At 39.8% G+C, this 24,011-nt stretch overlaps 1 protein-coding gene across 1 annotated transcript; it reads left to right on the top strand.

The window, feature by feature from the left end:
• Window positions 1-17,386: 17,386 nt before the first annotated feature.
• On the top strand, window positions 17,387-22,373 carry LOC119731429 (lactadherin-like). Its single transcript, XM_038204599.1, has 4 exons — window positions 17,387-17,615; window positions 18,547-18,681; window positions 20,984-21,204; window positions 22,227-22,373. Exons 1-4 carry the CDS (start codon window positions 17,414-17,416, stop codon window positions 22,371-22,373), a joined length of 705 nt encoding a protein of 234 aa, XP_038060527.1. The 5' UTR covers window positions 17,387-17,413.
• Window positions 22,374-24,011: the final 1,638 nt, after the last annotated feature.

Here is a 24,011-nt window from a genome sequence, read left to right as displayed (position 1 = left end):
CTCAACATACAGCCACCCAGGCTAATATTCCCTTACAACAAAAAGGTCTAGCTTGCTAATTATTACTCTAAAGTCTCGCCATCCGCCCTTGACTTGCACGCCGCGTTGCCCAAACTATCGCTACGTCTACACACGAGGTTTACTCGGAATCGGAGCTCAACGTTAAGTTTCCACTCATCGATGTTCACATAACGGCGTCTTTAGACGGACTGCCTAAAAATCTCTGACTTCGCACGACGTCGGGGAACCAGGTGAGCAAAGGTAAACTCGCACCAGTCCTCCGACTGTTTCGCCACAGTATTGCGAAATAACGCCATACTATTGCGAAATAACGTAATACTATTGCGAAATAACGCAAATAATGTATTACTATATAACGCAATAGTATTGCGAAATAACGCCATACTATTGCGAAATAACGCAATACTGTCAATACTGTAACGCAATACTGTCGTGTACAAACTTCACCCTGGATGTTCAGTTTGGCCTTTATTTGTCCATGTTGATGAAATGTTCTTGAAGTTCCTGTCCGTAATTTGCGTTATTATCCACTGTGCTCTTGTCGTGGTACGGCGTTGCTTGAAAGAGGCGGGGTGCTGACAACCAGAAGGCCTATGTTTGATCCTTTCAGAAAACGTTGTCATAATATACATTTGTGTGGCATTTTTGCCGTGGGGGGGGGGGGAGGGGCAATTTTTTTTAAGGGCTTCATTATCTTTTCACACCCCCCGTATTGAATCATGTGCGTGCTGATTTTTTTAAACACAACTGACTCAAAATGGCCACCAAGCACGAACGCGTGCTGACAGAAGAGAACTGAATGATTCCCTCGCAACTAGTACTGCATTTTACCCATGCACCTGAAGGAAACAAACTGTAGAACGTTAATAATCACTTGAATTTAATGGTGCATCCACAGTGCATTCGTATTGTAACAATGGAGAGAAAATTGTACTGATATAGTTTGCACATCCCAATGTTGGTGCATACCAAGTTAGCACCAAATCAAACCTGTACTTCTGTTGATATAGGCCTTAACAATTACTTGATTACGTCATGATGACGTCACTTTGGATTCTGAGTACCAGTATCAATACCAACCTACCCATTAAGTTTCATAACGATCGAACATTCATAACGATCGATGTATTTCAAAAGTCACCTTTTTGGCTGACGTCATAATGACGTCGCACATTTTTCGAAATGTTGGGCATATATCTTTTACCTAATAAACCTATTACAAAAAGAATTTTGAATTTGAATTCATGTTCATGAGATATGACTTAAAGGTCCAAACATTGAATAATGCATGTAAAATCGCATGATGAAGTTATCATAACGTGAAGTCATTTTTTCCCCCTATAACACATCCTGGACTAGGTACATACCAACTTTCAACTCAATCGGAACTGAATTTCAGGAGATATAGACCTTCAAAATATTCACTTTTAATGTGACGTCACGTGACTCATAATGACGTCATGATGACGTCAATGTTCGGAGCACAACTGCAGGTGCTGGTCTAAGTGTCTGCCAAATATAAAGACAATCGGATTGATTTAGTGCCCAAAATGCCATGCACGATGAAAACGTGTACAAGTGCTATATTTGTTCAGAACAATGATGTTATCAAGGCCTGCTTTGCATGCGACACAGCAAATCCAGAGTCAGTTCGCTTTCTCCGGAGTCAAAATGTGCACGCAACTGCATCAGATATTGTATGATTATTGTAACTTTCCATTTATTACGCGCCAAATACTTGAAAAACGCGTTGTATATGTAAGTTGCTTTTCGACTCCCAAAATGAAATAGCAGTAGCGAAAGTTCGCACGTGACGTTACATGCGAAAGGTCTGGCCCCCCTAAAACATTGGATCTAGAAGCGCGCCTGCACGTCCGCCACAATACGTTGGGGATATAACACACATTTTCCCTTACTGATTCTCGTCCTCTTGTTGACCACTATGGGCTTTTGCCACTTTTTTTGGCCAGCGTAGAAGGTAGCCATTACCATTTACCCTCTTTATTATAGGGGGAATTAAGATTCAAAGCTACTGAATCTTTATCGATCAGGATTGGCTTGAGGTATATATAAACGGTATCTGAACAAAATATGTGATTACCTATATTGACAACACCATTCAAAGAGAATGGTGTTAATTGCAGTGACTCTTTTTTGAATGCATCTGTTTATTAAGGGTCCGTTGTGGACTAATGATTATTACAACGTAGTTTGTCATGCATATTTGAGGTGCATTGTACAGCAATATTTCCAAGCATTGGATTGTTTGGGCAAGAGTACCAACGATTTGTGGCAAGCATGCCAATGATGTTTACAATATGGACTCTTTCTTTGAAACAAATGGTCAGAGCTCTTTCTTCAATGGGTAATACACACCTACACTAAAACCCTAACGCTTGTATATGTTCCGTTGCAATTCACGCTTTATTGTTAGTGTTCTTCTGTTCGGGGTTGGGAGTATGTGTTGCCTGTCGTCCAAGTGGGGTGCGCGTGGCGCGTTTGGCAGGACTTTAGTGGGAGCGACGGGACGTGCCTCAATTCAAACTAAATAACCAAGTTGGGCAAACAGTTTTTAAGTAAGACTTTAAATTTGGACGTTGGCTAGCACCCACTTATTCTGGTGGGGGGAGAGAATGGTTGGCAACCGTGCCAAGGCTTTTGGCCCAGTGATGCCAAGCCAGGCGAGGATTTGGGGCAAGCGTGCCCCGTTTTTTTTGCTGGCAATCGTGCCAATTGTTTAGGCAAATAACTTTAAGCAAATAAAAAGAAACGTTTCATTGTTTGGATATAGTTTGTAAAGGTTTCACGGTCATTTAACATTGACCGAGGAGAAATATGATAACGGTTCCAAAAACTATGCCAAAAAGTCAAATCATCGTTTCAATGTGTACAAGCATAACATTCACTGTGTGGACTTCCGAACATAAGAGGTCCACATAAACCATGTAGCCGCTACGTTGTGTGGACTTGCCCACGTCCACACAATGTTCCCCCTTCTCTGAAAAACAGGTTTAGAGGCGTTTTGGGGTTAGGCCTTTGTGCGTCAAAATGAAGAGATACACCAAAGGGAATCATAGAAAAAAAAATGGGTTGAAAGAGTTTTCACAGTGTGAGTAAAACGAGTTTTTTTCGCAATTTTTCTTTACACGAAAACAAAAAAAATGCCACACTAGGCATGTAACGTAAAAATGCGTGTGTTTATGTCGGTTGTCTGAGAAAACATGGCAAAATATCGGACGACATTTTGTCTTGAGGTTTCGTCGTTTTATACAATAACTTTGTTTACATCGCAAATGGACAGAACGCGGTGAGCAGTGTTTTTGTGTCCTTACACTGCAGTTTCCCAATATTATATTAATGTCATTTTTTCACGGTTTTTGTCAATATTCGATATTCTTGTGTCAAATATTATGGCAAAATATTGGACAAGATTTCATTTTAACGCAAAGTGTTAATCTTGAGATTTCGTCTTTACAATAACTTTGTTTACATCGCGAATGGACAGAAGTCGGCGCATGGTGTAGTCTGGTTCCCAGACCAAAAGATTCTGATTATTCCTGATGAATCTTAGGTCAGGTAGCCTCCGGTAATACATTGTATTACAATTTATGTCACGTGACTAAAACGGGAGGAATTCCTCCTTTTTACAAAAATGCCCGAAGTTTGCCGAATTCATTTCGTCGACAGTCGGATAGCACCCGAGTATTTCCGAGTATAATATAGGTTAAATTAACTGCTTATTTCTTATTAACAACTTTTTTTTAAAATGAGTTGATAATTATTGGGTTTTTTTTTGAAAACTTGAAATTCAACGACGATTTTGTGCATCAAGTATACTCGGATCGTATGGGCGAACTTTTTGCTATTTTGAATTTGACGACCGTTACCGAGATTTTCCAAAACTCGGTCTTTATTCGGCTCCGCCTGCTAACAGTGCTATTTGGGTGCCTAATTTTGAAGAGTCCAGATCAACATGAGTCAATGTTATCTTAAAGAAATATCAAACTGTATTATTATAAATTAACTGTATGATGTTACGAAGCAAGTGATTTATTTTAAAAATTGATCGGAACATTAAAAGCTATAATTGATAATGCGAAATCGGAAACGAGGCGAGATTTGAAAAAGGGCCATCAATGCAGTAATGTTTATTTTTAGCCACGGAGGCTGCCTGACCTACAATTTAGACTTAAGCGTCGGGAATAATTGTCAGGCCTGGGAACTAGACTACGCACTGTGAGCAGCGTTGATATGGCGCGCCCTCTTTTGGAAGAAATTGATGATAAATAAATACGGAGTGTTCTAAAAGTGTAATTTACTTAAATTATATTCAGTTTATTCTTTCACGGTTTCTGTTAATTTTCGAGAATATTGTGTAAATCAAATATCATGGCAAAATATTGGACGTAAAATATTCTATATAACAGAGTTCTGAGAGCCATGAAACTGGGAAATTGAAGAGATATGTCAATACAATCGGTCCCGAAAGTGGCGCTATTTAGCCATGTTTTCGATGGATCCGTTTTCAAGATGGCTACCTTTCCACTTTGGGAAACATCACTCGTTTTAGGGGTCGCATTCTTTGGGTGACAATTTCTCGAAAAGTCATCGGTGAACACACCAAAATGGAAAGGAAAATGAAAGATGACATGTTGATCATCATTTTTCTGTGCAGCCTAAATACCTGTGAGAGTCACTGAGTATTTTTAAAAGAGTTTGAAGTACGGGTATTTAGCACTGGTGTGTATGGGAAATGTTAATACTTGGGTGCACCCAGAAGTTGGCGCGCGGTGAGCAGTGTTTATGTAGTGCGCCCTCTTTTTGGAAGAAAGTGATGAGGATTTAAATGGATACATTATTACCCGGTTGGACATATTTGTATCAGCCAATGCAACCGCCTGATATCCTGTGACGCTGCAGTATCTTCCGCTTCTTCTTTCTCCTAATGAGCCTTTAAATACTATCTGCCAAATGCGTTTGCCGATTGCAGCCAAATGTGGACAAGATCTTACCTGAGATGATGACAAACATTTGGGGTCAAAGGTTACCTAGTGGTTACTAGTGGTCATTTTCTTTAAAATTACAACCCCCCCCCCGAGTAATGATCCAACTAATGTCAAGCTTGGTCACCTACATATCTGAACCAAATCCTCATAGTAAGTGAAAAAGTGGTCAGTCAGAGGTCACTCAGTGGTCATGTTATGAAAATGTGCTAAATACTTCCATTCTTGCGCATTCCCCAGTAATTACAAACACGCTCACGCAATTGTTAAGTCATTCACCTCCTTGTTAAAAATCAGCCCATTGAGGCTTTTCGTAGATATAAGATCAAACGTCCCATCTCTCATACGATGGTCATCAGCGGAAATTGTTTGTTAGGAATTGGCTATGGAACCGGTGACATGAACACAGGTTTCAGCCCCTTGCCAAATGTGCGGTCATTATAACCCAAATATCACCTACTATTGGCCCATTTTGCTCATTGGCACAACATTTGTCCTTTATTGGGAACACTGCTACTATCGGAACCCTAGCTGGCATAGGGAGCAAAGTTTGGAAAAAAAGGAAAATCATGGTCAAATAATGATTAAATATGTACCAACAAGTTAGAGTAGCGCTTTTATAGTGATTTCGTTACCACTGCACGAGCGCAATGAAACAGTGACCCTATTCGCCTTATTTGTTGACTTCTTTATGTCTATGTATGTCGGCTTTTGAAAGACCAAGATCCATCATCAACTTCTCCCACGGTCTTTGACACTCCCCGTCCTTCCTAAAGACATTATTTCAGAAGATTACACGAAATTTGGCTTAACCGGCGTTTCGTCGGTATTGTCATAATACTTTGTCAAATAAATATTGTCATAATATTTTTATTTTTATTTTTGTGCATTACGAATAAATTTCTTTTCGTATTAATGGTAAATCAAGACCCAACACACTGGTTAGCATATGTTGCTGACGCTTATTTCATTTCTGTGATGGAATAAATTTGATATAATAAAAAACAAAAAGTACATTACCATTTTGCCAACTGAAATTTCTTGTAAAAGAGGGCGTGCTACACAAATAGTGGTTGACCACCGTATGGTTGCAGACCAGTAGATATACTTCCATGTACTAGAGTGACTCTCCAAGTTGTTTGATTCAAACAAAAAATTAAAGCTTATTTCGCCATCTTCATTTTTTTTGGGTCTATTTATATTTATTTATTTATTTATTTATTTCTATTTCTTTTTTTGAGGGGGGGGGGTGTTAACCAATTTTTTTTTTTTTTTTTTTGGGGGGGGGAATACCATTCTAAGGTGATCACCCCTAAAAGTTATTCATGAAGCCCAATGCAATTTGAAAACGGATGCCTACGCTCCATTGCAAAACAGAGCCATTTTAGGATCCAATTTCATCCGAATTTCACAGAAATACGAGCCAGCAGTCCTCTGCACAGCTTCCAACTTGTTGTATTTGTTGGCCTAAAAGGGATTCAAACATGTTTTAATAAAATGGCCCATATTGACCATTAGGTGACCATTGGCCGAATTATGTGTACAACCTGTTTAAGGCTATGTCTAGAGATGTAACTGACCAGGTCTAACATTAATTGGATCAACACTGTGGGAGAAGAAGCATTGTGTAGTAGAAGAAAATGACCCCTACTCGGCCATTGGGCGACCATCGGCCAAAATTCTGTGTACACCGTACATATATGAGGCTCGGTCCAGAGATATAACTTACCAACTTTGACATTAGTTGGATTAAGACTGTGGGGGAAGAAGCCGCGATTTTGAAAAAAATGACTACTAGTGGCCTCTTGGTGACTTTTGCTCCCACCTGCTGATCAAGTAAGGTAGGAATCAGGTCAAGGAAGATGTTGTCAACATTTTGCTGAAATCGACCTAGGCATTTGGCAGATACAGCATTTTAAATGCTCAGGAGGAGAATGAAGTAGAAGAGGAAGGATCAGAACAAGAGAGAAAGAACTAGAACAGAAGAACTAAAGAAAACGATTCAGCAGCGTCAAAGTATACCGTTTGGAATAACCGCTGCTAACCACTGACTAATCGTGCTTATCACCTAAATTTTCCCTTTGTTATGTTTGGTATTTTTGAAGGACGTGAAAAACTCTATAAGGACGTAAATGGGAAGTACGTGTGTTGTAAATTACGTGGAGGACCACCAGGTGACCGTTGAGTGACCACTTCCTCAAATATGCTAAAACCCCGTACAAGCGCATACAACGTCTGTTGTTACATGGGGAACGTAAAAACGGCGTTTTCATAAAATGACCACTGAGTGACCACTAAGTAACCACTGCCTCCAATATGCTAAAATCCCATAAAATGTATACAACGTGTGTTGTTACGTGGAGAAAGCGCATACGCAATAAGTGGTTACTCTACTAAGTGGTCACTCAGTGATCACTTACCGAAAACGCCGTTCTTGCGAAGTGCTTTCTCCGCATAACTTACAACACACGTCGTATGCCCAGTATGGAGTTTTAGCATTTCGAGGCAGTGGCCACTTAGTGCAGTGGTCACTCAGTGGTCATTTTATGAAAATGTCGTTCTTGAACATGTGCTTTTCGCACGTAATTTACAACACACTTCGTATGCATTGTAAGGGGTTTGAGCAGATTTCAGGCAGTGGTCACCCAGTGGTCATTTTATGAAAATGTGGTGCTTGTGTATGCGCTTTCCCCACATAATTGACAAGTGACCACTGCCTCAAAACTGCTAATACCATGTACGGTACATGGCTTAAGGATGAAATTTATCAAAAACAGTTCACATCAGCTCAGGAATGTTGGTAAAAGAAGCATCTTACATGTTTCAGTAAAAGGACCCCTACTGTATATTTATACCGGTTTCTGGTATGGAGCTTGCCCCAAAAGTGGTGCGGCGACGCGGCTTTTTTTTTTACCTGATTTTTTTGCTTCAAATGTCGGCTGATGACTGCAAATGGTGCCCGACTAAACTTAGTGCAAATATATGGGAGTCTAGAGAGGCCAGATAAAGCTTTCTCTCGACCATAACCCGATCTAAAAACACGTTAAAATTGTGCAGCAGCAGGATTCCAGTCAAACCAGTGAGTTTGGCGGTTTTGAGAAATCATCTTTCATTGAAAAAAAAAGTTTTCATTTCGCCGACGCGCATGGCTACGGCGACGCGCGCGCATACCAGAAACCGGATACTTTTTTTCGGGGCCTTAGGTGACCACTGGCCCAATTATGTTTACACCCTAATTAGGCTTGGTCCAGAGATGTAACTGACCAACTTTGACATTGTTTGGGTCAAAACTTTGGGATAAGAAGAAACATTTTGTAATTTTGAAGAAAATGACCCCTACTCGACCATTAGGTGACCATTGGTCAAATTCTGTGTGTGAGGCTTGGTCCAGAGATGTACTCGCCCAAGTTTGACATTAAATGGATCAAGACTGTGGGAGAAACATTTTGTAATTTTGAAAAAAAATGACCATAGTTGACCTATGGCCGTACATACTGCCCACCTAAGGTAGGACTCCGCTCAAGGAGGATCCTGTCCAAATGTGTGTGATATGAGAAGGCACAGCAGCGTCACAGTATATAAGCCGGTTGCATCGTCTGATAAAAAAAACACAATAAAAGAGACAAAACAAAGCAGTAAAATAAAAAAATAAAAAAATCATTGGTATACGACATCACATCACTAATAACCTGTAAAACACCTTATTTTGATGCAGTAAAAACCCACTGACACAGTTTTAATAAGTATACATCCACAGTGCTGCCTAAAAGTGAATTTTTGATAAGGCTGCCACACTGTACTAGTTCAGAATAGGTAGACATAACCCTTCGTGCATTCATCACAAAACTTCCCCACGATGTGACTCAGATTGTGACCAACCAGAAATTCTACTGATGAGGCTTAAAACTCTAGAAGCTTTAACAACATGCTTGGATCATGAGAAATCAGATGAAACAACAAAACCGAAATACTTGTCAGAATTAACAACTTCCAAAACACTGTTGATTTTTGAAACGGGAATCTAGTGATATGCGTTGTTTTGCATTTAGTGTTATTTGAATGTCATCTTGTTTTGCACACACCAAGTATAAATCGTGTCAAAATCGGGCCCGGACGCTTGGTTGGGGGGGGGGGGGGATTCACCCTGCTCGGTGACGAGTAAAGCTTAGAAATTAAAAAAAAATATAAAAAAAATATACTTACCCCCAAAAATCTACTTTTGCTTACAATCCCTCATCCCCTATAAAGAGTAGGAGGAAAGTGGTCAGGAAATGCATCGGATTGTACCAAAGAGAATCCAACACATTTTGGGGCCCTTGGTCAAGTCCCGGAACCAGTGTTGTAGGTCTCGAGACCGGTCTTGGTCTCGGTCTCGGTCTCGAAACCACTTTTTGCCGGTCTCGGTCTCGGTCTCAGGAGCTGTGGTCTCGGTCTTGGTCTCGGTCTTGGTCCCCTTTGGTCTCGATATTTTGGCTGGTCTCGAGTCGAGAGCAGCCAAAAAGTGAGGGGGTTGGAATGGCCCTTTTAGGGTTAAGTAAAGAATCAGTTTAGGGCAAATGTGACTGCAGTGTGATGCTAATGGACATGTCTCTCTTCACTTTCTAGTGAGTGAGGCATAGTCCAATAACCATTGCTCCTCGTCTTATTTCTCGTTTTTATTGTGGGATGATCTGTTGAAACAAGCACTTTATAGCCATCCTCATTGATTCCAAATACAACTGAGATTTAAATCTTATGAATCAAGATTTTGTATTTTGAATATAGGGAACAATTCAACTCTTTTTCCCTAGAAATATTGGTGATTTTTTTTCTATTTTCCTTTTCAATTTTTCCTTTATTCCTGGAGGCGGGAAAACGTTTTTTTTTCATTATATTTATTAATGGATATTCATCAATTCGTAGACCGTTAAATTGGTATTAGTGGTAGACAGCAGAATTTTGTTATGTCTTTATTAAAATAGACACGACTTGGGAATATAGTATGCAAATTACCTGAAATGTTCACAGTTACTACTCAATAACATGTTCTTTATCCCAATTATATCTTTTACAAAATGGAGCGTGCCATTTTTTTTTTATCATACGGTCACTTTCTTTTTGACTCGGCATGTATTTATCTTTTCATCTGTGATAAACACAATATGAGCTACTGCCATGGTCACACAAAAATAGAGTCTAATTGCCTGCCTCGTCTCCTTCCTAAATGTCAATTGCATTTGCATGAGTCGAGAAGAATTGTGTTCCATTAATCGCTATATGCTGTTTACGGCCATCACAATAAACTATTAATTTATTTGCAATATGTCGTACTTGTTAATCACTAAAATATTCAAGTAAATTGCTCAGCAAAGTAGCCGATGCGGGCGATACGATGGCACGGTACAAAACACAGAAAGGCGTGCGCACTGAGCCATGAATCCTAAAAGTACATCTCGCCCACCACATTCAGTTTGTGACAGCGCCCTTCTATTGTGTCGGCCATACTCTCAAATAGGCTAATGGCGATGATGACGGCGGGCAGATAAAAAAGATAAGGGGAGATAAAGGGAATGTACATCATTGGCTTTTGCTGTAATTTTCAAAAATAAACTTTTTTGAGGGGTTAGTATAACAGATCAAATATTGTTACACTGACATGTTTGAAGTTTTGTGTTCGAAAATACTGGAAAAACGAAGAAAAGCAAAAATGTCAAGTAGTCTGGTTCCCTGACTCCACTAAAGATAAAATGTATCATTAATAGGTGCCGGAAAATTGTAAGATAATGGAATCAGTCTAACTGGCCTGCACCCGTTCATGAACATGTAACCAATAGCAAACAAAATTTGGACTAAAAAAAATTGGTAAATTTGGAGCAGTAGTCGAAAAATAAGTAGGTTTTTCCAACGGTGGTTGGCCGACCACCGTTTGAAATGTATACAAACTACCACTTTTCTTAAAAATGACTTCACACATGGTGCCATAATTTTACAGGATGCTTTACACTGTCATTTACCAAAATCCTAGTAAGGTATTTCGTAAAAAAAGGTAGTTTTTTTTTCGATGCTTGCAAATAATGTATATTCCCTTTAACAGAAGATAGATCAGTCAAATATGGTTCATCAATCTTCTATAGTATATGTAACGTTATTGACATTAAACAAAAATAAAGTGGCATTACATTTCAGCCTTAGCCAGGCCTTCTTCAGAGGTAAATGACAGAGGAACAAGACACAAACATGTAGGGGACACACACACATGCAGGGTTTGAAGGAGAATCAAAAAGAGGGATGGGGGGGGGGGGCAGACCAATCCATATCTGGCTACCATCTCTCAATTTTTTGGTCTACATGTACAAATCTATATTCCATGACTGAAATTTTAAAAAATAAATCAATATTTTCTTGCTCCAAATTTTTTCGAATCAGGTTTACAAGGAGGTCAAATGTAAAATTAAAGTTGCATTTAAATATCCGTTAGTGGTCATTGCTGAAACCAAGGGGTGGCTCTGGAGTTTAGGGTTCGAGTTCCTACAACAGATGAAACATCAACCTTTAACTTTTTACTTTTGTCAAGTTTCAACATGTTGAAGTTTTGCAAAAACTAGTACTAATTGTCGTACTCCTAAATTAGAGTTTCTTCATCAGATTTACACTTTATAGTAGTTAAACAATATTTAAAAAAAAATATATTGTTAAAAAAGTGGCAAAACTATAGGGAGTTCATCAAATAAGGTTTTCGTCTTCTTTAAATTAGGTTGTTTCCAATTTTGTTAATTGATTGTGACAATAACAAATTCTGTCGCCATGTTGTAATTTATGGCATGAAGCAAACACGAAGAGCACTCGCATGACACAATTAAGCAGGTACAAGTGATTCCTAACTTTCAATCACTTCCTTCACATCCCCAAGAACATCAACATCTCAAGGACATACTGTTCAGCTGTAATTAGTGTATTGTTGTTTATTTAGATTATTAGTAGAATAGCAGGAGCATTTGACCTCGTATTTCGCAGGAGGATCATGACCCTCAATATATGAGGGTCATTGAGGGACTCGTGCATTGTAAGAGCTACAATTAAAGGAAGTTTATTTTTTTGCGGGGCGGGGCTTTGGCAGACTCGCACTACAGTGCCGAGTTTAAAGGCAATCGGATTGATTTTATTGCCCAAAGTGCCGGGGACAACAAACGTGTACAAATGCAATGGGCAAATGACTGAAAAAAAAAAAAAAAATAAAACTATAGGTTCGCGTTTGTTGTTACAAACGCAGAGTGGTCGGGTAGACAACTATTTCATGAAACACTGTATATTTTAATTAAGAACAAAGGATTTCGAAATTAAATCCCTTTTCGGTACAATCAATTATTTTGTTGGAAAAAATACATCTTTGACGTGATAAATTTCAGTAAACATTCTATGTACACAATCAAGTTATGTCTTGCTTGATGACGTCATTATTCAATAACGGGAAATGAATACTGATTGAGATCGGATTGGATAAATGTTCATTGTGACGTTAAATAACGTATGGAAATTTGGAAGTTTATGTATTCATAACACGTAATCTTCCTTCCGGTTTGATTACGTCACAGTATTGGAAGCAAAGGTGAACATTGTAATGGATATCTTATTTGAGCTAAGATCGACATGGATCAATTGATAGAATTGCATTTGAAATATGGTCATTTTCAAATTCTCCGTAGAAGTAACTTCTGGTCTGATGACGTCATGAATTTGCAACCTTGCCAAGTTATCTGTGGTTAATCAAAGAATATCAAAGTGCGATTTGGTAAAATTTGAACCTATGTTTTTAAAAATAAATAAAAGAAACACTATTTTATGTGCCACTAGGGGCGCCCTTTCGGATGATGACGTCATCACACTGTGTTTGTGTCTGGCATTCCTCACTAAACACTTTCATAATATATGTGTCTGTAGTAAAATGCTTCCGCTTTTGAGTTTTATTCAGTTTTTATTGCACTTCCGGTAACACCGGAAGTAAAGGTCAAGCGGTTTTGTGTCTGGGAACACAAAATGTTTCTCACGGCATAGTCTACAACCTCGAGAAAAACGAACACGATAAAACTCAAACTATTTTGTCAAAATTTGCCCTTAAGTCGCTTGTAATTTGATACCTGATGACGTCATGATGACGTAATAAAATTTACAAAATCTTCATAACATGGTACAAGTTCACACTACCAGTCAGCCTATCCTCGGTGAGTGCCGGCTCTCTGGGTCTTAGCTTTGTGGGTGTTTGTTGGTCGCATACGTCCTTGAATGGCCATCTGATATACCTCTCTTGTACGCTCGAACGCACCTGCCTGTAACAATGAGAAACCCACCCCACACAAGTGTGAGTAGGGGTCAGTGTTGAAGTCGAGTCACCAACGTCGAGTCCGAGTCCGAGTCTCGTGTCACAAGCCTCGAGTCCGAGTCTGAGTCTCGGGTCACAAGCCTCGAGTCCGAGTCTCGAGTCACGAGCCTCGAGTCCGAGTCCGAGTCTCGAGTCACAAGCCTCGAGTCCGAGTCCGAGTCTCGAGTCACAAGCCTCGAGTCCGAGTCCGAGTCACGAGTCACTTGTTCTTAGTTGTTCACCAAACTAATCATTTTTTTATAATTATTTTTCAATCATCCATTCTTTCTTTTAAGTAAATCTCAGTGTATAAAGTTTACCTTGTGTGTGTACATGTTGTTTAGACCCAAAATGTGTTTTCCTTTTAAATCCCATCCCTAAAAATACCCTCCTCCATGATACTGGACACTTTTTGGCATGCACGGTGCTCGTCGTGCAGGGGCTAGGGGGTGTGCGTGCGGCCCCTAGATACGATTTTCCGCGGCGCCGTGTTTTGTCTATGGAGTAAAAAATGAATGCTACGTTCGTCGCACAAATACGTAACGTTATGTTTTTTAATGAATATACGTGACTCGAGTCACGGGTCACCAAGCTTGAGTCCGATTCATCATGGTCGAGTCCGAGTCCGAGTTCGAGTAATTTTCCAATGTGACTTGAATCGAGTCCGAGTCACGAAAAATGTGACTCGAGTCCATGGTAGGGCTGGGTGGAGTTTCGATTGGGGGGGGGATGTGTACATGTGTCGTATTCGGTCCTTTGCAGTTGTCAAATACAAGTCCAAACGTATTTGATCCATGCATGATCATGCTTTATTAGGGATGAGTTGAATACCTCAAAGTTAAAAGTTTATTTGCATGCACCGTAACACAAATATCGTAATTTTTAAAAACTATGTATCGTGCTTTAAGAGAAAAAATAAAATCCTTTTTTTTCTGTCATGAAATTTTCGTGTAATGGATGCTTACTGAAAATGACACAACAACATTTTTGTGTAAATTATGTCCAGAAAATTTGCTTTCGATTACCGGACGTTTCAAATACAGTAGGTAGCTGAGGATATTTTCTTAATGCAATAAGTTTATTTGATTAGTTTTACATGTTGTACATACAATGAAAGGTATATTCAAAATACAAAACACATATTTTGAGGGAACAAAAGATAATTCGGTTGAATTTCAAAGTTTCGAAATTGTTTTTATACAGCCCTCCATACTGCCATATGTTTTAGTTATCCCCTTTTCTGTGATGAATGTATTAATTCCATATGCTTGACGAGTCCGTCTTTCGCATTTAAGAGTAAAAAAACAATTAAAAAAACAGAAATATTTCCGAAAACAAGAGCTGGTGGGCCAAACTGTGTCGCCGAAGCAGCTGATATAAATTATGAGTAAAACTTTGAACAAGTCGATATTTAATCATGCTGAAAACATGGTCGGGATTGAGTTTCAACTTACTTTTGACTTCGTGTCTCCGTTTTGATATTCCCCAGATTGTACACAAAGGAATTTCTATCCGGGCCCATCGGTGTGGATTCAATTGTTTCTTTGTATTTGATGTGTACAATGACAAACATGACACAGCAGGCTGCAGCTGTGCTTCAAATCCAATCTCATTGTCTGCTCATTATGATGTGGCATATCAAATACAAAAGAGTAAATTTTCGACTTTTTTGTCTCCGTTTTAATATTCCTCCAGATTGTACACAAAGGAATTTCTATCCGGGCCCATTGGTGATGATTCAACTAGCTGTTTCTTTGTATTTGAAGCTGATGTGTTCAGTGACAAACAGGACACAGCAGGCTGCAGCTGTGCTTCAAATCCAAATTTAATACCGGCTCATTAATGTTGATTGCAATGAGTGGCATAATATAGGCTACATATATCATAATGACAAAATGACAAATGACAAAAAAACTGTTGGAATTCGCATCCGTGCTTCTGTATGCACTCATCATGAAGCAGCTGTGTGCATTGATGAACTGGTAACAGATTCAAATAAAAAAAATAGTGTGTTGCTCACTTTTGTGGCATATCAAATACGCGCACAACGAAAAAAATGCAACAATCTAGTTACTCGCACCTGTTGGAATTTGCATACGTGCAGCTGTATATTCATCGCAATTTTTGCAGAAAACCCAATCATAACAAAAACAAAGGCTATTGTGCAAGTACGCGGAAAATAGTAACAGCTGTTTCGCCCAAACAGGTAATAAATCAAAAAAAATTCAATCTATATTTAATTAGGTTGAAAGCATAGTCGGGAGGTTGAGTTTCATCTTTGTTATGGACTGCGTTTCTCTTTTTATTTCCTATTTTCTGGGGAATAATTAACACAGAAAAGAATTTCTATGTAGGCCCATTGTGGTTGTTTCATATGGTGCTCCGTAATTAATTAAGCAGCTGCGTACACTGACAAACAGCTGTGCTTCAAAGCCAAAATCAATGTCGGCTCACTCCCTTGTGGCATTTCAAAAACGGGCAGTGACCTGCCATAGCATAATGAGGAATAAGTCCCACCTTTGACTTTTCAAGTTATAAACATCATGTCAAAGAGCAAATCATGGGCTTGCCAATGATACAATTTTTTTTGTAGCTTAATTTGTTCCAAAGATATGCCGCAGGAACTTAATTGACAGTTTTCCCGCGAATATCGCCGACCTAATTTCTAGAAAAACGCCTTAAAAAACAAAGACAAGAGACAAGCTCGCAGCTGTTGGAATTTACATCTACGCAGCTGATTGCATTCGTCATGTCAAAATAATAATAGTTATTATTATTATCAGGTAGAACCACGCTGAATCCGCTTCTTTGACAGTGGGCCTCTTTTTGTCCATTTTCAACACGAAAAAAAAGGAGTTTGAAACAAATCCCCTTACAAAGGTACCTGTAACAATTTGGCATCACTTTCAAAACTATAAGGACTTTAGAACAACACCTAATTACTGCATAACGAAGATTGTCATTCAGATGCATGTAGTTGTTTATTCTTATCAGCGACGACTGGTTCTGTCAACATACGGGGGACCTGGAGCTTGGCAGTTCGAAATGTGGGAGGTGGGAGGGGCCACACACCATCTAGACATAAACATATGTGCATTTACGCCTTCATGTACGATTTCAGTAGAAAAGGATGCATGGTGCACACAGTCTTACAGCTATAACGTCATTTTCAACCCTATCAGACAGGACCGATTTGTGATAAAGTTTTGCCTGTATCACTTTAAAATCTCGGATATGAAAACCAAATAAATGAGCTTTCTTTTACAAAAATCATTCAAATCACTCATGTGCTTTTCAAAGAAGTTTTGAACACAAATACCGAATTAAAGTTCAGTCTACAAATCACTAAAAAAAATAAGTATTCTTTTCGCAAAACGAAATCAATGAACATGCATCTCTATATGAGAATTGTTTGCAGGTGAGCTGTTTCAGGTGACTTGCCGAAAAACCTAAAAGATATCAGAACAAAAAACAAAGGCTTTTCGTAACAATGCGGAAAGCACTAAACAAACTACGAAAACAAGAGCTGTTATTTCGGCGAAAATGTGTCCACAATACAGCTTACTACAACTTTTGGACGACCTTGTTTGGGGAAAAACACGATAGAATGAGTCTTGGACATTGGAGGAATCTGACTGACCCATATACGTGACGGTTCCACTTTTACGAGGAACGCCTTTAGTGCCCATCATGGCGTCATGGGTTCTAGTTTAGTTGTTATACTGAAGAATGAACGTTTATGAGTGCAATGGTGAGAATAATTTATGTCACCGAATGAATGTTAGCCGTTCATGATTTGTTTTCTACAACTGAATAAATCCTCGTCATCTCATTGGTCACAACTACCAATAGTGTGACCGTGCAATTGAACTTCTATTTACCGTGTGATAGACTATCTATTTTGTGATGCGGCTGTGCCCGGCATTTGGGAGAATAATTCAATGACACGTGATCAATGAGCCACAATTCTGATATCGGGCATTTATTCAGGCGCTGTATAAAACCCTATATAAATGCGATACTGGAATTGATTCCAGAACATTGTTTGTCTCTGATGATCAAGATGAAGTGCCTTCTGACAGCTATTTTCGCCGTGCTGGCCCAGTGCTGCCTGTTTGCTGCAGCTGCACACGACAACGGTAACTGCGACTCGGTTCTCGAAGCAGCTCTGCGTCCGCTGTATAGCCAACTTGACGTCTTTCGAAACCAAATTGATGCGGTCAAAGCGTGTGTCCATGACTCTTGTTGTAAGAAAGGTAGGTGCGATGTTTTTGTAGATAATGGTTTTTTTTGGTTGTCAAAACAGCTTTCAACTTAGTTCCTTTTTTTCGTGACGACGATTAGCTTTTAGACTGATGGTTCGCGTCGTCTTAATAGTACGGCAGATAGGTGATGGGAGTTTGCCTTTTATGATACAAGCATAGAATTCGACACACGATCAGAGTATGTCATGTGAAAGATGTTTGACTATAGGGCCATCGCAAATTTGTCATGTGATATTTGTAGAATAACATGAAAAAACAGCCCTTTTGAAAAGTTTGAAAATTGCTTGTTATTCGACCTACATTTTTTTGTCAAAGGACAAACCTGCGATGGCCCTGTACACCAATATCTTTCTCATGACAAACTTTGACTGTGTGACCTATCGTCAAAGGCACACTTCCCCCAAATATTTTCTGACCCACTATAACACCAAGCTCATAAAAAGTGAACCTATAGCGTTCGTGCAAAACGTCAAAATGTTCAACAAGGGGTACCGAAACAAGATAATAAAAGAACGTAAAAGAAAGTTTTATAACACATTTCAACGATCATAAGCAAGGGCGGATGGAGGGGGGGGGGGGGGGGGTATGGGGGTCAATGCCCCACACCGTAATATTTTGGACTCACTTTTTTGGGAACCAAGGGTTTTTTTTGCTCCCCCCCCCCCAAAAAAAATGTTCTCCACATTTGATCACTGTGATGTTCCTGGTACATCACAGTGATCGCTTTCTTTATTTTCGTGTTGCGTTTTGTCGTCGTCATCATCGTTTTACCCCCAAATTTTCCTCAAAATGTTCTCCACTCTTGATCAGGAGAAGGCTGAATCTGCGCCTGGCTACTATGTCCATTAAACCATGATTGCAATTACTTTATTTAAATGAGACCCACCCCACTCTGATCGATTTTTTTCACTAGCTCCGACAGACGTCTTGGAGTGCACTGAGGTGGGTCCCTTTGGCATGGAAGATGGTCGCATCCCAGATGCAAGCATCACAGCGTCGTCAATGTGGAGCAACCGTGCCGATCACGGACCCACCAGGGCTCGACTTAACCTTCAAGGTAATGTTGCTTCCGTTCAACAATTACACGATATAAACAATGAGTCAATTCAAAAGAACAATTCGTCAAAGGTGACAACAAATGCCAGGAGTTGAAGACTGTCCTCTGAGGGTTGGTGCTTCAAATTGAAATCTGTGTTGCTTAATATACATATATACACATTTTGAAGTGAAAAACTTTTACAGGTTTCACATGTCGCTCATTCAAATTCGTACAGGTGAGTACGACATGATTGATGTACGAGGTAACCTGGGTACGAATTAAATGGTACGATTTGACTCGGGTACGAGTTGACTTTTTCTTGCATTTGCTGTCTGAATGTCATCAGGCAGGTATACGTCCGTTGGGGCGTATATTCGTTGTTGCACTGACACTAAAACGTCGTTTTTTTGTCTTGAATTATCGTATTCACAATAAATCGAAAATGATATCATCATGTTTATCTATTGTTCAGGGAAACTGGAAAAATAGTTCTAAAATTTGGTTGATTTACAGGGGTTTTGAATATTTTTTTTTGAAAGAGGTTATTTTTTTTTCAAAAATGGTTTTAAAATTTTGACAACCTCAGCTCATCATACGAGCTAAGATATATAAAGGGTGCCTTATAAATGGTGCCATAGAACGTCTGCAAGATTCCAGAATTGTCAGAATCATCTGGTCTGATAACCAGACTTACTAAGTGGTTCACAAGTACATGTGCATTGGCATGAACATACGTGTTGAGGTACTAAGCACAACACATAAAGCACATGATATAAAGATGGACAGGTTATACCAGCAAAAAGTCTGTGTATTGCTTATGAATATTTCCCTGCCGATTTTTGATTAGCAAAAATAAAGTTGGCCATGCGATAGACCTAAGACCTTATGACGTGCACGTCCCAGCAAGGCCCGGATTACCTAATGGGCACACTGTGCCTAGGGCCTTCAAAAAATTCGGGGTCCACTAGAAATTAGTCTATGTAATAGATTAGATATGAACAGATTCGATGATTAATTATGCAATGTACCGCCTCTTGACCTCTTACATTTTGACAAATCAGCGGGCGCTTTCTACATCGGGTCTTCGGTCATTCACCCTTTGCGCGTCATAGACATGGATACAAAAAAAAAGTGTCACGCGCTCTATACATTTACGCAATATGCGCCAGGCTGCTGTTGTATTACGAAACACTGCATTCGAATTGACCAATCAAACCATTAGTCCTGAGTTGGGAATGAAATAACGTCAGTACGTCACGATTTAGTAAAGTCGACTCCGATTGGCTTGCGTGCGGCTTGCATATATCTGCATGTTTACAATTATCAGACGTTATACACGAGACTTGGCTCCGTGGAAAACGGGTGATACTCAGACTAACGATAAATGGGGGGCCTACGAAAATACCGTAGTGTGCCACAAAACACATTTGGGCCTACCATGCACACACACACACACACACCCACCCAGGCACGCAGAGAAAAGTTTTTAAAATATCATAGGATTTGTCTTAGAATTTTCGATTTCTCCAACTGACGCTGTACAGCATGTAGGCATACTTTTTATGCCCTACGTAAACAATTTACGTGCAAGTCTGTCGTTCTGAAGCACGGTGCCAACCATGGGCGTCGATCGCTGGGGTCCGGGGAACATGTCGTCCCCAAACTATTTTCGTCCGCTGATTCAATGACCCCAAACTCGAAAATCCCGTTTAAATGATGATCTTTTGCTAAAACCTTGGCAGTAGTCAGAAATTGCCTCAGATCGCACAACAGAACGTCTACAATCGATTTTTTTTTCGGGGCTCTTCAATTTAGCGGCCCCCGAAACCCCATGCCGGTTAGGCGTCGCAGTCGCATTAGGTCTGATCAAGATACACATGTAAAATGTATGTACCACCCCTCCCACTTCTAAGAAGCGATTGACGCCCTTAGTGCCAACAAACTTTTAGAGCAGGGACCTATATCAGTTTGGCCTGGCTTGATATATACTTTGTATAGTGCTTTGTTCTTTAATAGCATTAACAGGAATTTGGTGCCGATACCTAGGGCTAAGTAGGACCTACGGAACACTGATGCCTATTAGACCTACGAAACGCTTAATCCGGGCCTGGTCCCACCTGTCTCTCATAGGAAAGCGCACATGTAAAAAAACTTAAGCATGACGTCGTTAGGCATCATTAGGACTGCTTTCTCACTATCCGCTTACTTTGCAAGTGACCGCTGCCTCATGTAGTGCTTAGCGAAGGTTCTCAGCTTAGCACGTACATTTGCACAGCCGAATGTTCTGCTCAGCTTGTTTGATTATCTGCTTACTCTGCAGTCAGGGGCGGAGCCGCAGCCTGGTGTAATGATGAAGCTAGTGATCCTGATCCATGGATCCAGGTCGACTTCGGTTCCAATGTGATCATCACTGGCGTTATCACGCAGGGGCGCGGGGATGGGAACTGGCGGCAATGGGTGACAGAGTTCAAAGTCGCCTACAGCAACGATGGCCAAGAATGGACCGACGTCACCGATGATGGATCAAGTACACCGATGAAGGTAGTCTAATCATATTGTTCAAATGCCCTTTCACCGATGCATAATTTGATAAACACTGTATACTCAGTGTTGTCCATACATACTGAAATGTGTATCCTTGTGGAGACATTTCTTTGTTCTCGTGTACTAAATTTTTCGAGTTTAAAAGTGCAGTTTCAAAATGCTCTTATTTTAACCAGAATTAATTTCTTTGGCTGAAATTCGGACCTGATATCTCTTTTCTAAAACTCTCCCATTTGCGACATACGTTGTAAATTCTTATTTTTTGAGTAAAATCCATATATCTATTTCGTGAAAACCTTGTCAATTTATTTTATTATTTTTGTGGGTGATGTACAATGGCTGGTTTTTTTTTTAGACGTTACCAAAACAAAAGTATAATTTTTTTTTGGGGGGGGGGGGGGGATGGCCCCCGTTCCCCTGCATCCGCCGTTGATTCAAACCAACCACAGACCCAGGCAAACTTGGTGTTCTAGTGGTAAGACTTATTGGGCTTATTGCACAAAGCCCCGCTCATGAGATGAACGCCGTAGGACGAGGGCTCCCTCTGGCGATCCTGTTGCACAGTGGCGTGAATCTGTGCCGGGGAGTGGATAGGGGATGATTAAAATTAAAAAAAAAATAAAAAATGCCCCCGATACAAAAAAGAAAAGGGGGCTTGCTGGACTCAACATGACACTAGGGGGCGCTGTTCATGATACAGATGTGCACGTTATGTATACTTACAGCCCTTAATTTTACATCTAGACAGCGTCAGTATTCAAAGTTTCCGTACTTTTTCTCCCTTCTTCAGTACTATTGAATGCAGTTTGGTTGTTGGAAAGTTGGAAAAATATTTTAAAATCCAACTTTTTTGTTTCTTGCCACGATAAGTGGCGGGGGGGGGGATCCAATATTCCACATCCCCACTGGTCAAAAAGTGGAGGGGATAATATAACTCCTCCCCCGGATGTACGCCCCTGCTGCTGTAAATGCATGGGGAAAACTCGAAAATTCGTTTCCATATTGTTTGTTCCTCACAGTTCCCTGGAAACTCGGACAAAAACACCCGCGTGACCACCACTTTCCCGAAGGCCTTCCAGGCCAGGTTCCTGCGTATCCTGCCTACTCAGCACCATACACATAGCAGTATGCGCTTCGAGGTCCTCGGCTGCAACAGTCATGAGTAATTCCATCGATGCCAGCGCGGGAACACCTTAGCTCTAATGCTCGCTGGAAATGTAACACACTGGAGCGGGGATGCATGTGTCATGTGGTGTAACATTTTAAGAATGCTTCAGTCAAAACATAAAGGCACGTAAGAATATTTGCAGTTACCCAGAAAAGTGTACCTACCGATTTTAACAAGAATACCTCACTTAAAATGAAGAAAGAACTGTAGAAAAAATCCCTGCCTGAAAGGGTATCAATAATTGAAAGTGGGCACAAAAATATGTTGTTTTTTTTCTCGTTTTTCCCCCCTCAAAAGGTATAGTATCCACTGAGCTGAAACTCCAACAAGTATGCATCATTCGTACGAGTTACAACGACTTCGTTGCTCAAATGTGGGGGATGCACTAAAAGCAAATGATCCGATGTAATAACATGCCCCCAAAAAGGCATTTGCACTTCATGTGCTTTTCCAGAGGCCCCCGTTCGGACTTGTTCCCGCCTCCTACACTCTAAACGAGGGCTACGATTGAAGGGCCCGGAATCAGTCTAACAGTAGACCAATATTTATGACACAGACTTTTCCACATTTTGAATTGTCAAATTTCCAATGAGCATTAGAGACAGGGGTTTCCCATGCTACATTGATACCGGCAAAAGAAATCGGTTGAATAAAAACAGGTGGTTAACAGAAGCTTAAATTTTCCCTTTTTCGATTCCCCCCCCCCCAGATTGTTTTAGATTCTTAGGGGCACAATCAGTAATAAATACAATGGCATGTATTTACATATGAAAAATTTTTTTTGCATGTAGTAGAATAATGGTGAAAGGGATATGTTTGCAAGACCAGCTAGAATATCGCATTTTTTTCACTCAAAATACAATACTTCTAAAGGTGACGTTTGGCCGGTTGCGCTCTTTTGGGCTCTAAAAACGTATTTCTCAAGAAATAATAATCAATGAAAAGGTTGATGACAAGTGGAATATAAACGTGCACACAACTATACCTTGAAAAGTGACGGTTTAATTGTTTAATTCAAATGGCTTTTTTTTACTGCTAGAAATACTTAAAGGCGGGGCAAAAATCGCTGACACAAACGGGCATTTTCAACATTTTTTCTGGAAATGTCAGACATTTGTCGGGATTTTCTTGGACCCAGAAAACAATCCCCAGAGGACAATGCACGTAACACTTCGATAATAATTACTTCAATCGTAACAACCTATCGTTGAAGTATTGCGGACACAATAAGAGGGCGCTATTTGAAGTGGGTAAATTTGAGTCAATACAAAAGAGTTTACCCACTCAAAATCGCTTCGTAAACCAATGGAATAAATATTTTTCATGAACTGCAAACTATTTTGTTCTACAACACTGTACAATTCCAATAAATCTTGCATGATACTTTTGAAATATCCAATATAGCTTACTTTATTATATTAGCAAACCTGGTATAATATATTAATTTTCTTAATTTAGAAATGGGCATAATTATATAGTTTATTAGTCTTTCTTAATTGTCCTTTTCAACAATGGTTAAGCATATACATGTTGTTCAGCACCTGGTGGAAATAGATTTAAAAAAAAAGCAGTATGAACTTGCTATATTTTTTCAGCAAACTGTTTTCTTTTCTGTCTTTTTTTTCTTTTTCTTCTT

This window comes from Patiria miniata, unplaced genomic scaffold (assembly GCF_015706575.1).
Source record: "Patiria miniata isolate m_02_andy unplaced genomic scaffold, ASM1570657v1 HiC_scaffold_23, whole genome shotgun sequence".
NCBI classification, from domain to species: Eukaryota; Metazoa; Echinodermata; class Asteroidea; order Valvatida; family Asterinidae; genus Patiria; species Patiria miniata.
The sequence above is the reverse complement of the archived record's forward strand: the minus strand, read 5'-3'. Positions and strand labels throughout refer to the sequence as shown.

Coding starts and splice junctions, on each gene's coding strand:
- LOC119731429 (XM_038204599.1), top strand. CDS start 17,414: ATGATCAAGATGAAGTGCCTTCTGACAGCTATTTTCGCCGTGCTGGCC. Junction 18,682..20,983: donor GGCTCGACTTAACCTTCAAG/GTAATGTTGCTT, acceptor CTTACTCTGCAG/TCAGGGGCGGAGCCGCAGCC. Junction 21,205..22,226: donor GATCAAGTACACCGATGAAG/GTAGTCTAATCA, acceptor TGTTCCTCACAG/TTCCCTGGAAACTCGGACAA.